The 17,656-nt window shown below is 34.3% G+C and overlaps 3 protein-coding genes across 3 annotated transcripts; 1 reads left to right on the top strand and 2 right to left on the bottom strand.

Annotated features, from left to right (window-relative positions):
* Positions 1-825: 825 nt before the first annotated feature.
* LOC119254246 (olfactory receptor 5T1-like) lies at positions 826-1,830 on the bottom strand. Its single transcript, XM_037521362.1, has one exon. It carries the CDS (start codon positions 1,822-1,824, stop codon positions 826-828), a length of 999 nt encoding a protein of 332 aa, XP_037377259.1. The 5' UTR covers positions 1,825-1,830.
* Positions 1,831-9,729: 7,899 nt separating this feature from the next.
* Positions 9,730-10,740, top strand: LOC119254245 (olfactory receptor 5T2-like). The gene has a single exon (XM_037521361.1). The coding sequence runs from the start codon at positions 9,790-9,792 to the stop codon at positions 10,738-10,740; it is 951 nt and encodes a 316-aa protein (XP_037377258.1). The 5' UTR covers positions 9,730-9,789.
* Positions 10,741-14,455: 3,715 nt separating this feature from the next.
* Positions 14,456-15,406, bottom strand: LOC119254415 (olfactory receptor 8H1-like). Its single transcript, XM_037521516.1, has one exon. It carries the CDS (start codon positions 15,404-15,406, stop codon positions 14,456-14,458), a length of 951 nt encoding a protein of 316 aa, XP_037377413.1.
* Positions 15,407-17,656: the final 2,250 nt, after the last annotated feature.

Below are 17,656 nucleotides of genomic sequence, written 5' to 3'. Positions count from 1 at the left end.
TAGTTTATGGCCACATATCAAAAACCTGTTGACAACATACCACTAATAGTTATAAAGATAGAAATAGCAATAAGAAAAAGGATGGACAACCTCTGCCACTTCAAGTTTACTTTGAAGGATTTATGTTCTTGCTCTGTAAATGCTGTGTGTTGAAAGCAGGAAGCAGGGATACTCAAGCACATAGCAGGGGTGTTTTCTGCCCCTAAATTCATGGTGGTCATGAACACGGAGGAGTTGTGGCCACTGCAAGGGCATCACAGAGTGGGACGGTCAACAGAAAACACAGGCAAAGATGAATGGGGGAGACCCATACAGATGTGGTGGGGCTCGGTTGTGGGAAGACACCTGGAAAGATGCTTATCTCTTGCTGTTCTTGAATTTACATGTAATCTTGATAACAGTCAGTGCTCAGCCACTATAATCTATGAGGAAATAAGAAAAAGATTTAATGTCTATACCCTGGATAAGATAACAAAAGTGGGAGACATGCATCTTCAGAAACCAGCACAGTGATGACTCCAGGAATTTGGGCACATTGCACTGTAATCCCGCAGGAATGGTGTCATGAACAGATAGAATCAGAAAAAAGAAACATGAGGAGTAAAGCAAAGTCCCTGGGAAGATAGAAAAAGAAGACTGTTACCTATAAAAGGGGTCTCCTCACTTCATCTTGATCTCACACTTATAGATTGCAGAAAAGTGAGAAATAAACTGCTGCAGTTTAAGCTCCCAGTCCATTGGTGCTTGTTTATAACAACTCCAACAATCTAATACACTCAGTGTCCTTGAGTTTGGGAGAAAGTATAATTCTTTATTTGTCTCAATTTAATGGTCAGTGTGAAAAATAGACCTATTGCCACACCAAATTTTCCCCAACACCCTTTTGGTTGCCTCTTTGACATCTTTGTTCCTTAAACTGTAGATGATGGGATTCAGCATGGGGATCACAATGGTGTAAAATATCGACACTATCATGTCATGGTCCAAAGCATAGCTGGAACTTGGTCTTACGTACATGAAGAGAATTGTTCCATGGTAGATGGACACCCCAGTCAGGTGAGAGCCACAGGTAGAGAAGACTTTCCTCCTTCCTTCCGCGGACTTCATCCTCAGGATTGCCAACAGGATGAAACCATAGGAGATCAGGACAATCAAGATAGTGACTATCTCAATTGATCCCACAAAGTAAAATAGCAGGATCTGGTTTATGTGCGTGTCAGAACAAGAAATAGCAAGGAGAGGGGGGATGTCACAGAAGATGTGTCTGACTTCATTGGATGCACAGAAGGACAGGCTGAATGTGGCCCCTGTGTGCACAGAAGCATTCAAAATGCCACCAACATAGGAAGCAATTATGAGTGGTACATAGACACTGGGTGACATGCTGACTGAATACAGGAGTGGGTTGTAGATGGCTACATAGCGATCATAAGCCATGGCGGCCAAGAGGAAGCACTCCGTGCTCCCAAAAGTCACAAAGAGAAACATCTGGGTGGCACAGCCAATGAACGAGATGGCCTTGTTCTCTGACAAGAAATTGACCAACATTTTGGGGGTGACAACGGAGGAATAACAGGCATCCAAGAAGGATAACACACTCAGAAAGTAGTACATTGGCGTGTGGAGCCGGGAATCCCCAATGACCAATATAACCAGCCCCAAATTTCCTATCAGGGTGAACAGATAAATTGCCAGAAACAGTAAAAACAGAAAGACTTGCATCTCAAAATCAGCCATGAAGCCTGTTAATATAAACATAGTGACCTCAGTCACGTTTTTCAGTTGAATCCTGTGTGAATCTAAATGTGAGGGCATTCCCAACATTTCAGTTTTTATTTATGGGTTTAAAGACAATATTTTTGGAAATAGATTTTTTTTTTTTTTAGATAGGAATGTTGAAATCCTTGGCAGTGAAAGAATAGGTAGTGATGAAGTTTGGCTCCAGAGATTGCATTCAACTGCATAAATAAATCAAGGAAAGTATGTTATAAAGATGCTGGCTAAATTGATAATGTTAAACATGCCAATATGTGTGTATTAATATTTTCTATTTAATATGAATAAACCTAATCAAATATTGTATCACCTTAATTTTCACAAAGATTAAAATTATCCATTTTAAAATCTAAAAATATATTAATAACAGTTACACACCTGACTATTTGCCCTATATTTGGATAGTGTGCCTGATATTTCATTTCCTAATATTTGTAATCGTTAATAGGGCAGCCTTCACACATATATCATATAACTGAATTGCATTTAAAAAGAAATACTATGTGAAAATATTTTAATTAAAAATGTCTCCAATTGGTCACAAAATGGATTTTATACTAATAGCTGATTTTTCATATGGGACAACCTTTCTGACCAAATGAACTGATATCTTCAAGATCTAGCTACCATCTTGTTTCACTAGTAATTCTTGAACATTCCTGAACAGACAACAAATGTTATTCTGGGGATAGATGCATGCTAACAAAAAGAGCATTGTATGTTGTTTTGTTTTGCTTTGCCATTTTCTTCCTTAAACACACATCACTATACATTCTTTATAGTTTATTTTGCAGTCTGTTATACTGTTTGTGTTTTTCAAATTTTAACTGAATACCAATGTTAGATTTTTCTATATCCATATATTCATTATCCCTGCAACAAGCTTGGGTTTATTTTTAAGATCTAAATCTAGCAAAGATACCCCATGACTATTTATTTAGTACAGTATAGATTATTAGGGAGTTTTTAAAATTGCTATAAAATAAAAAATCACCCCGTAATAGGTAATAAAGCTAATTATAGAAGCTATTTTTAAAAGAAGAAAGTTACTGCATAAGCTGCAAATTAGCATATTATTTCTGTTATATTTCCCTATCCCAGCAAACTGTTTCTCAATAGAAACAGGACTGTGAAGGAAATGCATTATGTACAGTAACAACAACAAACAGTTAAAGAGTTACTGGTAACTGGAGGGGACAGTTTTATGATTGAAACAAAATTTAATGTTACATATACATTATTTAGAAGTAAGATTTCTACGCAGTAGCTCATTTTTCCTGTAGTATTGACAGACCAGAATGTATTTACATGAAATATTTTTCATGTACATGATCAGGGACCACCAATAATTTACATCCATGCATGCACACCTGCATTTTTGTATTAACTGAGACCTTTGGGCATTTATAAAGAATGGATAAGTCAGCTTAAAATTTTCCTTAAAAGAAGAAAGCTGAAAGACTTTCTCAGAACCATGTGGAAGATATTTCTAATACAAAGAATGAATAACCTCTTAGATATGGGGATACAAAACAAAAACAATGTTCATTTAATCCTTAGAAAATTGGAGACTTAAAACATGCAAGTAGGCAAAATATCAACTTCTGTGTAAGGTCAGAAAATTCACACATTGCTTATAAGAACACATCTGTACACAAAATGTTTTAGAATTATTTAGAATTGATAGTTGAGTTTGAAAATTTTATCAATAAAATAGCTTATTAAAGCATCAATAATAAAACTTTTTATTAATATATTTTTTGACATCACAAAAATTCATTTCTGTTTTAAAAATTAATTATACTATTTGTCCTCCACTTTGGACTCAGTCTCTCTCTCTCTCTCTCTCTCTCTCTCTCTCTCTCTCTCAAGAATCCAAAATATATATAAAAAATGTTTACTAAGAGTTTCAGGGATGAAACAATAACTGGAATAGAGGAAGCACAGTGAAGAACACTTTATGCAAGAACATTTTGAAAGCTCTACCAATTGGAGATCTCGCACACGAATCCATTAGAAAGTGTATGCTGATTGACAAACATCTGACAAAGCTCGGCAAGTTTGCAATTCTAATCTTAACTGATATGTGTGAGATGAGAAAATTGTGGATGACTAAGAATGTGATATTTGGACTCTAAAATGTATTAAACTCTCAGAGTCAGCACCTGGTGACAGAGTTCCTTAGAAAAGTAATTTTTAACCTATCAAACCAAAGAATAACTATGATTGACCCAAATTTTCAAGTTTATCTTATTTCATTACATGAACATAATGTGATTTTAAGATTTTGAGATTTATTGAAATGTTTAATTAAACTGTCAATATTATTAAAAGGATGCCTATTCACTAAATAGGTCTTCCCAATGTTACTTAACAATAAAAAATAAATAGTTATGTAATCAGGTTTTCATTAAGCTATTGAGCAAAGAATGGGCACCAAACCAGAAACTAAGTACTACCTCTTTTAGTCACACATACACACACACACACACACACACACACGCACACACACGTAATGACCCTCAATGTAGAGTATTTATTTATATATATATGCATATATATATATTTATATAATTCACCATATGAATTTTACTATATATATTAAAATTCCATCGTATAAAGTTAAATCCTGTGAATCCCAATATTCTTGGTGCCTGACCCTTTAAATAAATACATGTTTTGTCATGCATTTTGATGTAGGGCTTGTCAGCAGAATAATAGTATGTTCCCTTAAAATCCTCCTGATAATGCCATGTACAATAATTTTCTAATAACTTTTGATTTCTCGGAATTTATGTGGAGTGCAACAAGGTGGCTTATGGATGAAGGTATATTTTAACCCAAATCATGCCCCATTTGAGCAATTATCTACTTCGGCATATGGTACTGGAAAAATGATAGGCAAAAACCACGGGTTTACCTACTTCTTCCAAGATGTTTTTTGAACAGATTTTTCTAAGTGATATTTAAGGAAATGAGCAGTGATTATATTTACATCTATCTGATTTCACCTTAAGATACAGACCAGAGAGACAAAAAATTTAAACACTGCATTTTTAATAAAATATGAACACTCTGGTAGACTAAAGTAAATCAGTTGCTCATCTGTAATAAAGTATCAAGTCTTAAAATACTAAACACCCATGAGAACAGAATTACAAACAATGAGATGAAAGAAAATTAGGATAGCAGCTACCATCTGCTATGAAGTGACTACTAACAATTAGAAAATTTGTACACATGTTTTGTAATCTATATATAGCTTGCAATTTAAGTGATGCAGCATCCTTATATAGATGAGAAAACCGAGAACAAGCCTGAACAATTACTTAACTAAGTCACAAGATTAGTAACTGCAAAAGTCAGAATTGATTATATTTCCTGCCCCGCACTTTACATCATTTGCATTGAATGTTAGCCTATATGTGGTCATATGCCAAAAGTCTAGAAATATTTTCTCCCAGAAACAGCACAAAATAACTACCTCGTATATTTGAAATCTTTTAAAAAGTCATCTATCTTAAGTAGACCATGATATTAAAAAAGTAAAAACTGAAGTGACTTCTTGATCAAATAGCTAATTGTAAAATGAATTTTCAATATATTTATATATCTTCATGAGAAAAAAATATATGATCCCTAAATCCCATATAGCAATGATGGATTGATAGTTAATATAATTCTATTTAACACTTTTCCCTAAAGTTGTATTATAGTCCTTCTTTCTACCACCTAAAATCTGTTATCTTCCTGAAGGAAATTAAATAAGATTTCTAACTCACAAATCTTCTAAGGACCCAGGTATGTAGAGACATTTTCCTCTTATTCTTGCTATGTTCCTAAAATTCCCTCATTCAATTTTTTAATTCAATTCAAAGTTATTAGACATTCTATCTCAGATTTAAATTTTAAAGCATAGACTCTAATTAGAGATTCAGAGTTTTCTCCTGAAATACATTGTGATAAAAATATCTTTCATTTTACCTGTGGAAATGAGCTGCCCATTCAATTAAGAAACTCTGAGTAGTAAGCATTGGGACTCTTATAGCAGATTCCCGAGCTGTTCTCAAAGTCCACAGGGATGCTTCACAGAGAAAACACTAATTCTCTTCTGGGAAAGAAATATGACAGGAGAATTTCATTTTTTCAGTAAACAAATGAATCATTCTGGAGCAATGAACTGCATGCTAAAGTAAATGCATGAATACACTTTAGGCTCTGGTATAAAATGACCCTCAATGTAAAGAGTACTTGCTTAAGATTGGAAAGGAAATTTGATACAGGACATTGTCCTAGCTCTGATACTATGTACCATTGAGTTGATAACTTCAAATCTTTGAAACCCAATTTATTCTTTCTCAGAATAGAATCTATTTACTTTTCTGAAAAATATTATAATATGATCAAATATTATAATATGAATATAATATTATAGTATAATATGAATATAAATTATTATAAATCATCAATATAAATATAAATTAATATAAATATTATAGATTGTATATAAATAATATAGTATTATAATATTATTAATATATTATAATATGAATATAAATATATTCATAATGAAAATAGTATGAATGCATAAGCTATAACAGAATTTACAATCCTTTATTAAAGATTACTGCATTTAAACTTTTAAAGATCTATTATTTCTAAGTGATATGCAAAATAAATTCAAAGTCACTGAGAGATTGAGGGGATTTAATATATGATACTTAAATAAGAAACAATTGCAGCCGAGATGGGACAGTACACAGATGACTTTAATATTCTATGTCAGAGCCGTTAGTATATTAGACATCGGGAAGATAGAAAACTTAAGCTTTTTGAGTTGTGCAGGCAATTGTTCTATACTGAGGATCCCATACACCAGTCTATAGATTGGAAGTCTAAGTCACACCTCCAGAGGTTCTAACATAGTAGCTAGGGAATGTTGATTATGGAATCTAAATTTAAAAGGAAGAAAGAAGGACAAAAATAAAAGTAGGAGGGAGGGAAGAAGAGCGGGGGGAGGAAAGAAAGACTGATACACATCATAAAATAGACCTAGAAACAGATCAACATAGACCTAGAAACAGATCATTTGGGATTACATTTAATGTATAGTTTCTATGCTCATAATTGGATGTGTATCAGTCTTCCTAGTGTATGGGATCCTCAGTATAGAACAATTGCCTGTACAACTCAAAAAGCTTAAGTTTTCTATCTTCCCAATGTCTAATATACTAATGGCTTCTGACATAGAATATTATTATTTTTCTTTTTTTTTTAAAGATTTATTTATTTATTTACATAAGCACTGGGTACAGTCAGACGCGCAGGAGGGTGAGAGAATTCACCAGAGCCAGAGTGGGGAACAGAACAGGCAGACTGACAAAGTACACTGCTGAGGGGAGCAGCGGATGCGGCAGGAGAGGTCTGCACGCCATGTGGTACCCTCACCAGTGGCCAGGGATCGAACTGGCGCTGCACAGACTGTGGGCAGCTTTGCAGCCCAGCACTCAACTGCTGCGCCACCAGGGGAGGCTGACATAGAATATTAAAGTCATCTGTGTACTGTCCCATCTCTGCTGCAATTGTTTCTTATTTAAGTATCATATATTAAATCCTCTCAATCTCATTTTAAAAATTATCAAGCTGTGTATTTATGATATGTGTATTGATACTTTATGTATATCATCTTCAATAAAATTTAAAAAGGAACCAAAAGCACAAGAAATATCACTTCATACATGTTGCAATGGCTATTATTAGAAATATAAGAAATGTCTACTGTTGGAGAAGATGTGGAGAAAAGGGAATCTTCATACATTATTTGTGAGGATGTAAATTGGTCTCCTTTGATGAAACTTGCTTTTCCAGTATCTGCCATACTCAACTAATGTACTTCTCTGCATACTTTGTAACCCTCACAAAAGTTATCTTTGCTGCATACTTCTTAGGTCCTCAGTAACCTACAGCACTGTTTCAGCAGCTCACAATCTCTTTGGGATACTATGATTGAGTCTTGGTAAGAACGTGAAGCAGGTGGAAAACTGAAGAAAAATTAAAATTTTACTGAATCTTCATTGCCTACCAATATTAAATGTGTCTGTCTTGGTCCTAAGGAGGGTGTGTGTTGTATGTGTGTAACTGTGCATGTATATGCCTACCTATCTATGAATAGTAGATATTTTTGTTTAATCTGAGTGAGCTATTGTCTATGAATACATGCTTTCCATGACATTACCTTACTTATTCCCTTGAAAGACAATCTTTTGAAAAGCTCAAAATATACACTTCATTCATTCAAATCTAACCCTTAATAATTTGAACAGAGTCAATGTATAATGAATTTGGTTGACTATAAACTCATCTGTTAGAGTCTGTGAAGTGTATATTGTTTTACATTACTGTGGTTTACCATATTTACAGATTGTTGCAATCTAAAACTGTCTTAATTTGCCAGGAGGAGGAAACTGGTTCTCAGGGAATTTAGTGCTAAACCATAAGAATAGGTCTTTATCTTAAGATTTATTATCTAGTGTCAAAATATATATATTTTCTTTTTTTAGGCAACAGTTTAAACCAGAGACAAAATAAGTTTATTCATTTTGTAAATATGACATGTAATACATTATTCCAGCATCACCCGCTCTTTTATTGTTGAGTAAATCACCACATTGCTATTTTGAAACAAATTAATTGCAACATATTCCCCTTGGGCACCTCCTTTGGGTTTTATCAACAGTTGAGTAAGAGATATAAGCAATTCAAATGAACCATATTCCTAATGTATCTAACTACACTTGCTGTTTCACAGGTAAGAGGTATTTTCAGAAGATTTGCTAAATATTTAAGGAAGTAGAGTCTAAAATATCAAGGGCAAATGGGTTATAAGTTCCTCAGTACTAAACTTTTTATTGTTGCCCATTGTATAAGTGAATAAAATGCATTCTTCTCAATCTGATATATGCAGGGTTTGTCTAAGAATTAAAAAACAAGTCCTAAAATACAGCATGGAAAATTGAAAATACTTAATTTATCTTTGTAGAATGAAGGAGAATTCTGCAAATGGAGTGCATACTTTTATTTTCCTGACAGAAGAAGGCAGACCAATTCAAAGTAAAATAATCAGGAAGTTGATCAATAAAAGAGAGGAAAAGCATTGACCTACTTAACTACCTTTGGGCTTATATTTTGATATAACTAGGAAAACAATTATTATTTAAATCTAATTTTGTTAAATTAATCTAACAATCTAATCTTAGATCATTTAATCTAATTTTCTTTCTACACAATGTAGATGTTTCAGAATGCTACTTAGTTAATGATGTTTCTCTAGCCTTAATGGTTTAAAAAAATATCCAAATGTACCCCAAATCATGGTCAGTTTCATTTCAATGGAGGAGGTAAAAGGGGAAGTCAGTGGTAGAATGAAGCCAGTGGTAGAATGAAAAAAGGCAATGAACTTGCGGACACTTTGAAAGAGGGCATGGGATTGAATCTTGTCTCTGACACTAGCTTGAGACTTGCCATAAACGTGAAATAACATGTGTGAAAGTCTATTCCTATAGTAAGCACAAGCCTGTTATTTCTCTTCTTTGCAAATGTACCTTGGGCTCAATATTGAGGCAAACATCTTCGTAATATTCTGACTTCTCAAGTTTCTGATATCTCAAATATCCTGCACCTTGAATCTCTTATAGCTAGATATGTGACAAATAAAATGAACTGTAATACACTACATGAATAAAAACTATCCTCCAACTAGTGTCATTTTATGGACTAATAATGGACCTTTGAATTCAGATTCATGAACTTTGATTTTATAGAGAGTGTCATCTACCATCGACCCACCATCTTGTCATTGTATCCTGAGCAGTTGCAGGGAAATTATGCATTACCAAGAATTAAAAGCAAGGACAAACTTCACTTTCCTTGAATTTCAATATTGCTCAATTTTGTCATAGTACTATTAATGATAATTTTATGAATACGTGCAAGATTACTCCATGAAACGCCAACATGAGAAATATCACAGAAGTCACAATATTTGTCCTAATGGGCTTCACAGACAAGCTTGAAGTACAGATGATCTTATTCTTCCTGTTTCTAGCAATTTACCTGTTTACTATGGTGGGAAATTTGGGATTGGTTTTATTGGTGATTGGAGATTCGAGGCTTCATAACCCCATGTACTATTTTCTGAGTGTGTTATCATCTGTGGATGCTTGCTTTTCCTCAGTAATTACCCCAAATATGTTAATAGATTTTATGTCAAAGAATAAAGTCATTTCATTCCTTGGGTGTGCAATGCAGATGTTTCTCGCTGTGACTTTTGGGACCACAGAGAGCTTCCTCTTGGCCGTCATGGCTTATGATCGCTATGTAGCCATCTACAACCCACTCCTGTATTCAGTCAGCATGTCACCCAGTGTCTATGTACCACTCATAATTGCTTCCTATGTTGGTGGCATTTTGAATGCTTCTGTGCACACAGGGGCCACATTCAGCCTGTCCTTCTGCGCATCCAATGAAGTCAGACACATCTTCTGTGACATCCCCCCTCTCCTTGCTATTTCTTGTTCTGACACGCACATAAACCAGATCCTGCTCTTTTACTTTGTGGGATCTATTGAGATAATTGCTATTTTGATTGTCCTGATCTCGTATGGTTTCATCTTGTTGGCAATCCTGAGGATGAAGTCTCCGGAAGGAAGGAGGAAAGTCTTCTCTACCTGTGGCTCTCACATGACTGGGGTATCCATCTATCACGGAACAATCCTTTTCATGTACATGAGACCGAGTTCCAGCTATGCTTTGGACTATGACATGATAGTGTCGATATTTTACACCATTGTGATCCCCATGCTGAATCCCATCATCTACAGTTTAAGGAACAAAGATGTAAAACAGGCAATGAAAAAAGTATTCGGTAAAAATTGGTTTCTCAATAAAGTATATTCTTCACACTGACAATAAAACTGTAAACAAGTTAAAAATATGGTCCATTATCTCCATATCAAGAATGTTTTACATTTGTTGTATCTTTTTATTCTTCATGGATATTTTTTTATATAAAAGTAGGAGTCACATCTGCAACTATGCAGTTTCCACATATGCAGAAAACCCGTTATCCACTTGCTTCTGATTTAATGCATTCTGAGATACATATGTGTGCATGAACACACATGTATCCATACATGTACATGTGTGCTGACAGAATGCAGAAGTTTGCTAGAGCCATAAGAGAGCACTACATCTGGTGGGTTACACAGCAAGCACTTATTTCTCACTGTTCTGTATTCTCCCAGTCTGAAGTCAAGGGGAAAACAGGGTTAATCTCTTCTCAGACATTTCTCCTGGGCTTTGTAGATGGCAGTTATCGCCTCTTCACTTCCAGTGTCTGTGTCCTTATATCTTCTTATAGATATACTAGTTATATTGAGTTAACACCAAACTGAAAATATTTAAGTTAGTTACTTTCACAGAACTAATATCCAAACACAGTCAGATTTTGAGGTAAGGGAATTGAGATCTTAACATATGAATATTGGTATGTTTTATATGTGATCTCTTTCATCTGTTGGTTTAGGATTAGCAGAACTTAAGTGGATGGCATGGTATGTTGCCATTATTTGAGGAGTTGTGAACTATACTTCTAAATTTTATGCATTATTGTAAACCAATGTTGCTTTAAGAAAAGAAAAAAATATGTATAACATGTATAGTGTTAACTTTCATCTCTATATGATCAGTATTGGATAGACACAGACAGTTGGAAATACAAGTAAATTTTTACTTGGAAGGTTTTCCTTTGGAAGATTCTTTACACAGTTATTCACATGATTCCTTCCTTGAATATCATTTCTTTTGTGAGACCTCTTGGACTATATTATGATCATTGCAATTCACTTCCTTTACATCTCATATTTCTTCTTTCTTAAATGCAATCATTGCAAGTATCACTACATTACATAATGTGCACTTTAATTTCCTTAACTTATATTTGACTTATTTCTAATCTAGTGCAGAATCTAGACCAATGGCTGAGCTGTATTGTTACTCTAAATTTTCCCTAAGTGAATAAATATTTATTGTGTTGTGTTCAGATCTCTAAAGTGCTAACTTCTGCCAGAGTGGAAAAGTTTCAATCACAGCTAGTCAAGTGCACATAAAGAAGTCACCATTAAAACAATGTAAATATATGAGTCCATTGGCAGTAAAGGGTGGAAGGTTCTGAACTTCTTGGCAAGACCCAGAAGCCTGGCAGGCAGGGCAGGTGTGATGCATCACAGGGAGTTCCTGGCAGCTGTCTGCAAGAAGGGGAAATGATAGTGTCAGGTGGATCTCACCAAAATCTGGAGAAACTTAGGACCGTAGACATGAAGTACATCTGTTCTCAAATTGAATTATTCTATGCCTATATTTATACCACTTTTAGGTTGTTACTCACATGTCTGCTTACAAATGTCTTCCTGAACAAATGGTTTCTTTTAAGTTGAGAAGTGAAGTTTCTCTGTCAATTGTTCCCAGCCTTCTACTAGTGAGGGTTCTATAATGGTAATATATATACATAATATCTTAATAAATCAGGGTCATAACAATATCAATCAATTCACATACATAGGAAACTGTCAACATTTCATTCAATTCAATTAAGACACATGTAAGAGATAGATCTTTCTAAGTAATGTTAATTATACCCAGATTTTCTAGTTCATTCTTTCCTTGTAAAATTATTTCTCTTTGCCATTTGTCTATTTTGCTGTTATTTCTTGCTTTCTGAATTGGAGTTGGACTTTCCAATGAAGGCTCTGTTTGTGGCATCTCTCATTTTTAAATATATCTGCTTTTCAATAGGAAAATAGAGTATATAAGGGTCTATTCATACTTGTGCCACTTCTAATTATTTAAGAAACAAAGATGTAAAAGAAGTAATGAAAAAATTATGGAGAGAAATCTGTTCATAAGCAAAGTACTTTTTTTAGCATTGGCTAAAAATGCAAGGAATGTTTGATGTCAGTCTGTGTCTCTGCACATAGGAATTAGACAGGAAAGTGTCTTGCATTCAGCTAATAGTACTTCTCTAATTTTGAATGTTTCAAAATAAAGCATTTTGCCCATACTTTTAGTTCTATCATTCTGAAATAATTTGTCCTATATTTCTTTTTAAAAAGTGTGAAAAAAATATTTTCTTTTTATAGTTTTATTAGGTGCATTTAGAATTGCTATATATATGTTTACTTTAGAGTTTGGGCTTTGTCCTAAAGATCATGTTATAAATATATCACACACAAATATATCACACACAATCATATATATATATATATATATCATAGACGACAGGGAACACATTCATCTCACAATGTTTCAATGACGAAGGATATAGCAAAGTTTAATTTGCAAGTATAAAAAAGGTACAAAAAATATATTAGAAACACCAGGAGTTTTACTTATATATGCAAAGCCCACATAACTTCATCTATATAAAAGTAAAGACACTATGCAGTCAGTAATTGTAGGGCATTTCTATTTCCTTATTTTTTCAATATTTTCTAAGTTTTCACCAATGATAAATCTACCAGCAAATCCAAATTTATGAAGCATTAAGATATTTATTTCCTTTTTAGTTGTTTGTGTGCTTAAATTAATCAAAAGAGATTTATAAAATACTGTATAAACTGTGTAGTGGAGAGGATAGCATTTATAAAATGTTCTTATTTTATTTTATGTATTTTTACATAATTTTTTGTTTTTGCACAATGTACGCATTTTCACCTTGGTTATAGTTCCCATACAATTCCTACCCCCGCTTGTTTTGATTCTACTCCTTCCTCACCCCCACCCATAGTGTGTCTCTAGTTTATAGTTATTTGTTAACTTTGATTTTTACTTGATGTAGTCCCAGCTGTTTATCTTTGCCTTTACTATCACTGCTTTGGGTGATGTGTCTTTAAAGATATTACTGAGGTGTATGTCATGTAGTGTTCACCTATATTTCCTTCTATATATTTTATGGTTTCAGGTCTTATGTCTAGTTCTTTAATCTATTTATAAAATGTTCTTTAAAAAAATTCTGTATTGAAAATATTGCAGGAATGTAAGTCTTCGTATGATAATGGACAGATTTATTAAAAATGCCTTAAATATGTTACATCCATCATTGGACTTAATCTCTACAAAAACTCTAGGAACCTGAGATTATTACTTGTCTTACATAGTTGAGGGCACTGAGGCTAGAAGTTGAGTGACATATTGAAGTTTCTATAGCTAAAAGGTAAGCAGATCTAGATCTAAATAGAGGTTCGTGACTCCACAACAAATGTTCATATTCTTTCTGGTACAATTCTTCTGATAATAATGAATTAAATGAATTCTAAAGTGTTTTCAATTATGCCAACAATGGACATTTCCATAACAAAATTCTCTGATATTAGCCTAACAAAGTAATTGGTACAGTATAATTTAAAAGATGAAACTCTCTTCTTATTTTGCACAGCAGTTGCATTTAAATGTAGACCATAAGTATAAGTCTTATTTTATGATTTCCATTACAATATTGGATTTCTAAAGACATAATTCAGGAAAGGCCCAAGATCATATTTGGTCAAGTAACAGATGGATCCCCCCAAAAAAAGCAAATGAAAGGAGGCAATGGTTTCAGAGAGAACTTAAAAGCTCAGAGACATTATTTGAAGTGCCTGGAGCCCTCTCTCTTCTGCAGGAGTCTAAGGGCAGCATTTTTCACTTCTTTGTTGCGAAGACTATAAATGAGGGGATTCAGCATGGGGGTCACAATAGTGTAAAACACGGAAGCCACCTGATCCTTTCCCAAGGAGTAGGACTTACTTGGCCTTAAATAAGTGAAGATCATGGTGCTATAAAAGATGGTGATTGCCAAGAGATGTGAGGCACAGGTGGAGAAGGCTTTTCTCTTTCCTGAAGCAGAATTAATTTTCAAGATAGTGGAGAGAATGGACACATAGGACACTGATATTGTGATAAGAGAGAACATGAGTGTGGAGCCAGCAAAAATGAATATCACGAGTTCAGTGTCCCGGGTTTCAGTGCAAGACAGGGCTAAAATTGGGGATGCATCACAGAAAAAATGATGGATTACATTGGAGTTGCAGAAGTGCAATCTGCTCATGCAAAGTTCATTTATTAAGGAATCCATAAAACCTACTACATAGGACCCGAAGACGAGGGAGCAGCAGCGTCTGGTGGACATGACAACCGGGTAGTGGAGAGGATTGCAGATGGCTACATAGCGATCATAGGCCATGGAGGAGAGAAGAAAACATTCAGCGCCAGTCAAGAATATAAAAAAGTACATTTGGGTGAAGCAATTCACGTAGGAAATCTTCTTGTTGGAGGTCAGTAAGTTTCCTATTGTTTTAGGAGTGACAACATTTGAGTAACTGAGGTCAATGAAAGACAGGTGACTGAGGAAAAAATACATGGGGGTGTGAAGTTGGGCATCCAGGCGGATGACCGTTATCATCCCTGCATTCCCCAGCACAGTGACCAGGTATATCAGGAGAAACAGCACAAAGAGCACCAGCTGGATGTCTTCAGCATCTGTAAATCCCACAAGGATGAAGTCAGCCACGTTTGTATTATTCTTTCTGTGCATCATGCTCTAATGCTTTTACCTGTTGAGAAGTCAGAGTTCATACTTAGCAGAAATGATACAAAAAAGTGTTGCCTTGAATGATTTGGCATGTGTATATTAATTTAATGTTTCTAATTTAATAATAATTGGTGGTATACAGGATATGATGGGGAAATGATTTTTTTTTTGCTCACTATAGAAATGGGTGTATATTGATTGGACAGAATATAATAAAAAAAAATTATATTTGTTTTTGAGAAAGAAACTGACACTCCTCTAAATGTTTACTTTGTAGTGAATTTATTTCACTGAAAATGTTATGCCATGGGTGTTACCCTTAGCCATGTCTTTTAGATGAGGAAAAGGACATGCGTGATTTGAGAAATTTATCCTGAGTCACAGCTATTAGATGATGGCCTTGTGAGTCCAAAGATAGGCTCACTCCACAGAACATACTGAAATACTGTATTCCACATCATGATTAATTCCATCCGCCTATAAAAATGATATTCATATATAAAATAATGATAGAAATATGGTGTTAAGGGAAAATTTACTTACGTTTTGCTTCAAATTTTATTTTGTCTAATGACAACAAATCTAAACCTTAAAGAACTTCAGTAAGGTTTATTAGCATAATTAACACTAATTAATATTAGTACCAATTTTCAGAAATTGGGAAATGGTTCCCATTTTAAATCTAATTCTGCTAAAATTATATTATAACATGTTAAGATTGCTTGGAAACCCTAATTCCATTAACTCTATGTTTCTGTCTCCAGAAGAACAGGCATCACTAGAGTCACATCTTAAGGACATATGTGCATATTCTTCCCACAGGTATCATTTCGTCTGATGCACTCAACCCCTGTAATTTTGAGAGTAATACTTACTGTGATTCAAAGTCAGTTATAAAGACAAAAACCTTCTTCCAATGCATCAGTCTAGAAATGGTTCAACCTAAATCTTTCCTCACAAATAAAATACAAGAACCATTTGAGTCTAAAATTTCTGTAATATAGTAAATGTTTCCTTTGAGATAAGTTCTTTTTAAATATGTGGGCATGCATTTCTTTTTAATTCTGATATAATAATAAATTAACCTAGGAATTTTGTTAAGGCCCTGGTTAAGTAGAAGTTTGCTGGCTGTGACTGATGTCAAAAGAATATTAGGGGGCTACTGAGAATAGCGCAGAGCAGGGTGGTATTGTCTCTCATCCTGATGATTCCAGGGAGCCTCATATATTGGAGATGGTGATGATGCAATGTTTGGTCATCCTTGAGGGACTAATTTTGAAAGAAGGTTGTTTGGCCTGCTTCCAAGGACAAAAACCCAAGGACTCTATGTTTTAAGGAAATAGTTGCCTTGTCCCTTAGAAACCAACTAATGATGAGCCTGGTGTGGACTTGTATTGCGGAGTCTCAAATTTTGACAAAGACAATGAAGAAAATGTTTCTAGATACAACCCTAATTACTTTATTTTGAAACCATCAAGGATGGAATGATTTATTTTCCATAGAGAAATATCATTTTACTTTATAATGTGAATATATTATGACTTTACCAGAGCATAGACAGCTGGTGCATCAACACAGTGTATCTTCCACTCTGACCATTACACTGAAACAAATAAAGATTGTGAGTTCTTTGTCTCACAATCAAGATGATAAAAGCACATATTTTATAGTGTCTATTTTATTTTAGTAGACATATTCATATAAAGATAGTAACCACACCTCAACCTAAGCAGTTTGCATACACCCAAGACAACTCTATCATCCTCTGCTCTTTCTTCACTTACTTTGATATATACACCTGTACACACACATGTCAACACACGTGCACATTATGCTGACACTGAAAGTGTTAGTATATCAGGATTGTTGTAACCAAATATCACAGACCGGGAGCTTAAACAACAGCAATTTATCTCTCACTGTTCTGCAGTATAGAGTCTGGGATCAATATGATATCAGGGCCGATTTCTGGTGTGTCTCCTTCACTTATTTGTAGACATTTTTTCTTGTATGTTGAGGTGGCCACAGCCCTCCATATTTTTGTGCTGTGAACTTTTCCTCACATGACACCAGTCCCATTGGATAAGGGGCATTCTAAGAACTAATTGTAAGTTAATTACCTTCACAAAAACCCTATTACTAGAATTACATACTGAAGTACCAGGAGCTAAATCTTCAACATATGAATATTGGTGTATATAAATAGATATTTACAAATATACATACATATATAGTATATAAATATGTTTACATACA

The sequence above is a fragment of the Talpa occidentalis genome, unplaced genomic scaffold (genome assembly GCF_014898055.3).
Source record: "Talpa occidentalis isolate TD23 unplaced genomic scaffold, MPIMG_talOcc4v2.1 talOcc4.3, whole genome shotgun sequence".
In the NCBI taxonomy this organism is placed as follows: domain Eukaryota; kingdom Metazoa; phylum Chordata; class Mammalia; order Eulipotyphla; family Talpidae; genus Talpa; species Talpa occidentalis.
This window is presented reverse-complemented; position numbering and strand designations above follow the sequence as displayed.

Coding starts and splice junctions, on each gene's coding strand:
- LOC119254415 (XM_037521516.1), bottom strand. CDS start 15,406: ATGATGCACAGAAAGAATAATACAAACGTGGCTGACTTCATCCTTGTG.
- LOC119254246 (XM_037521362.1), bottom strand. CDS start 1,824: ATGTTGGGAATGCCCTCACATTTAGATTCACACAGGATTCAACTGAAA.
- LOC119254245 (XM_037521361.1), top strand. CDS start 9,790: ATGAGAAATATCACAGAAGTCACAATATTTGTCCTAATGGGCTTCACA.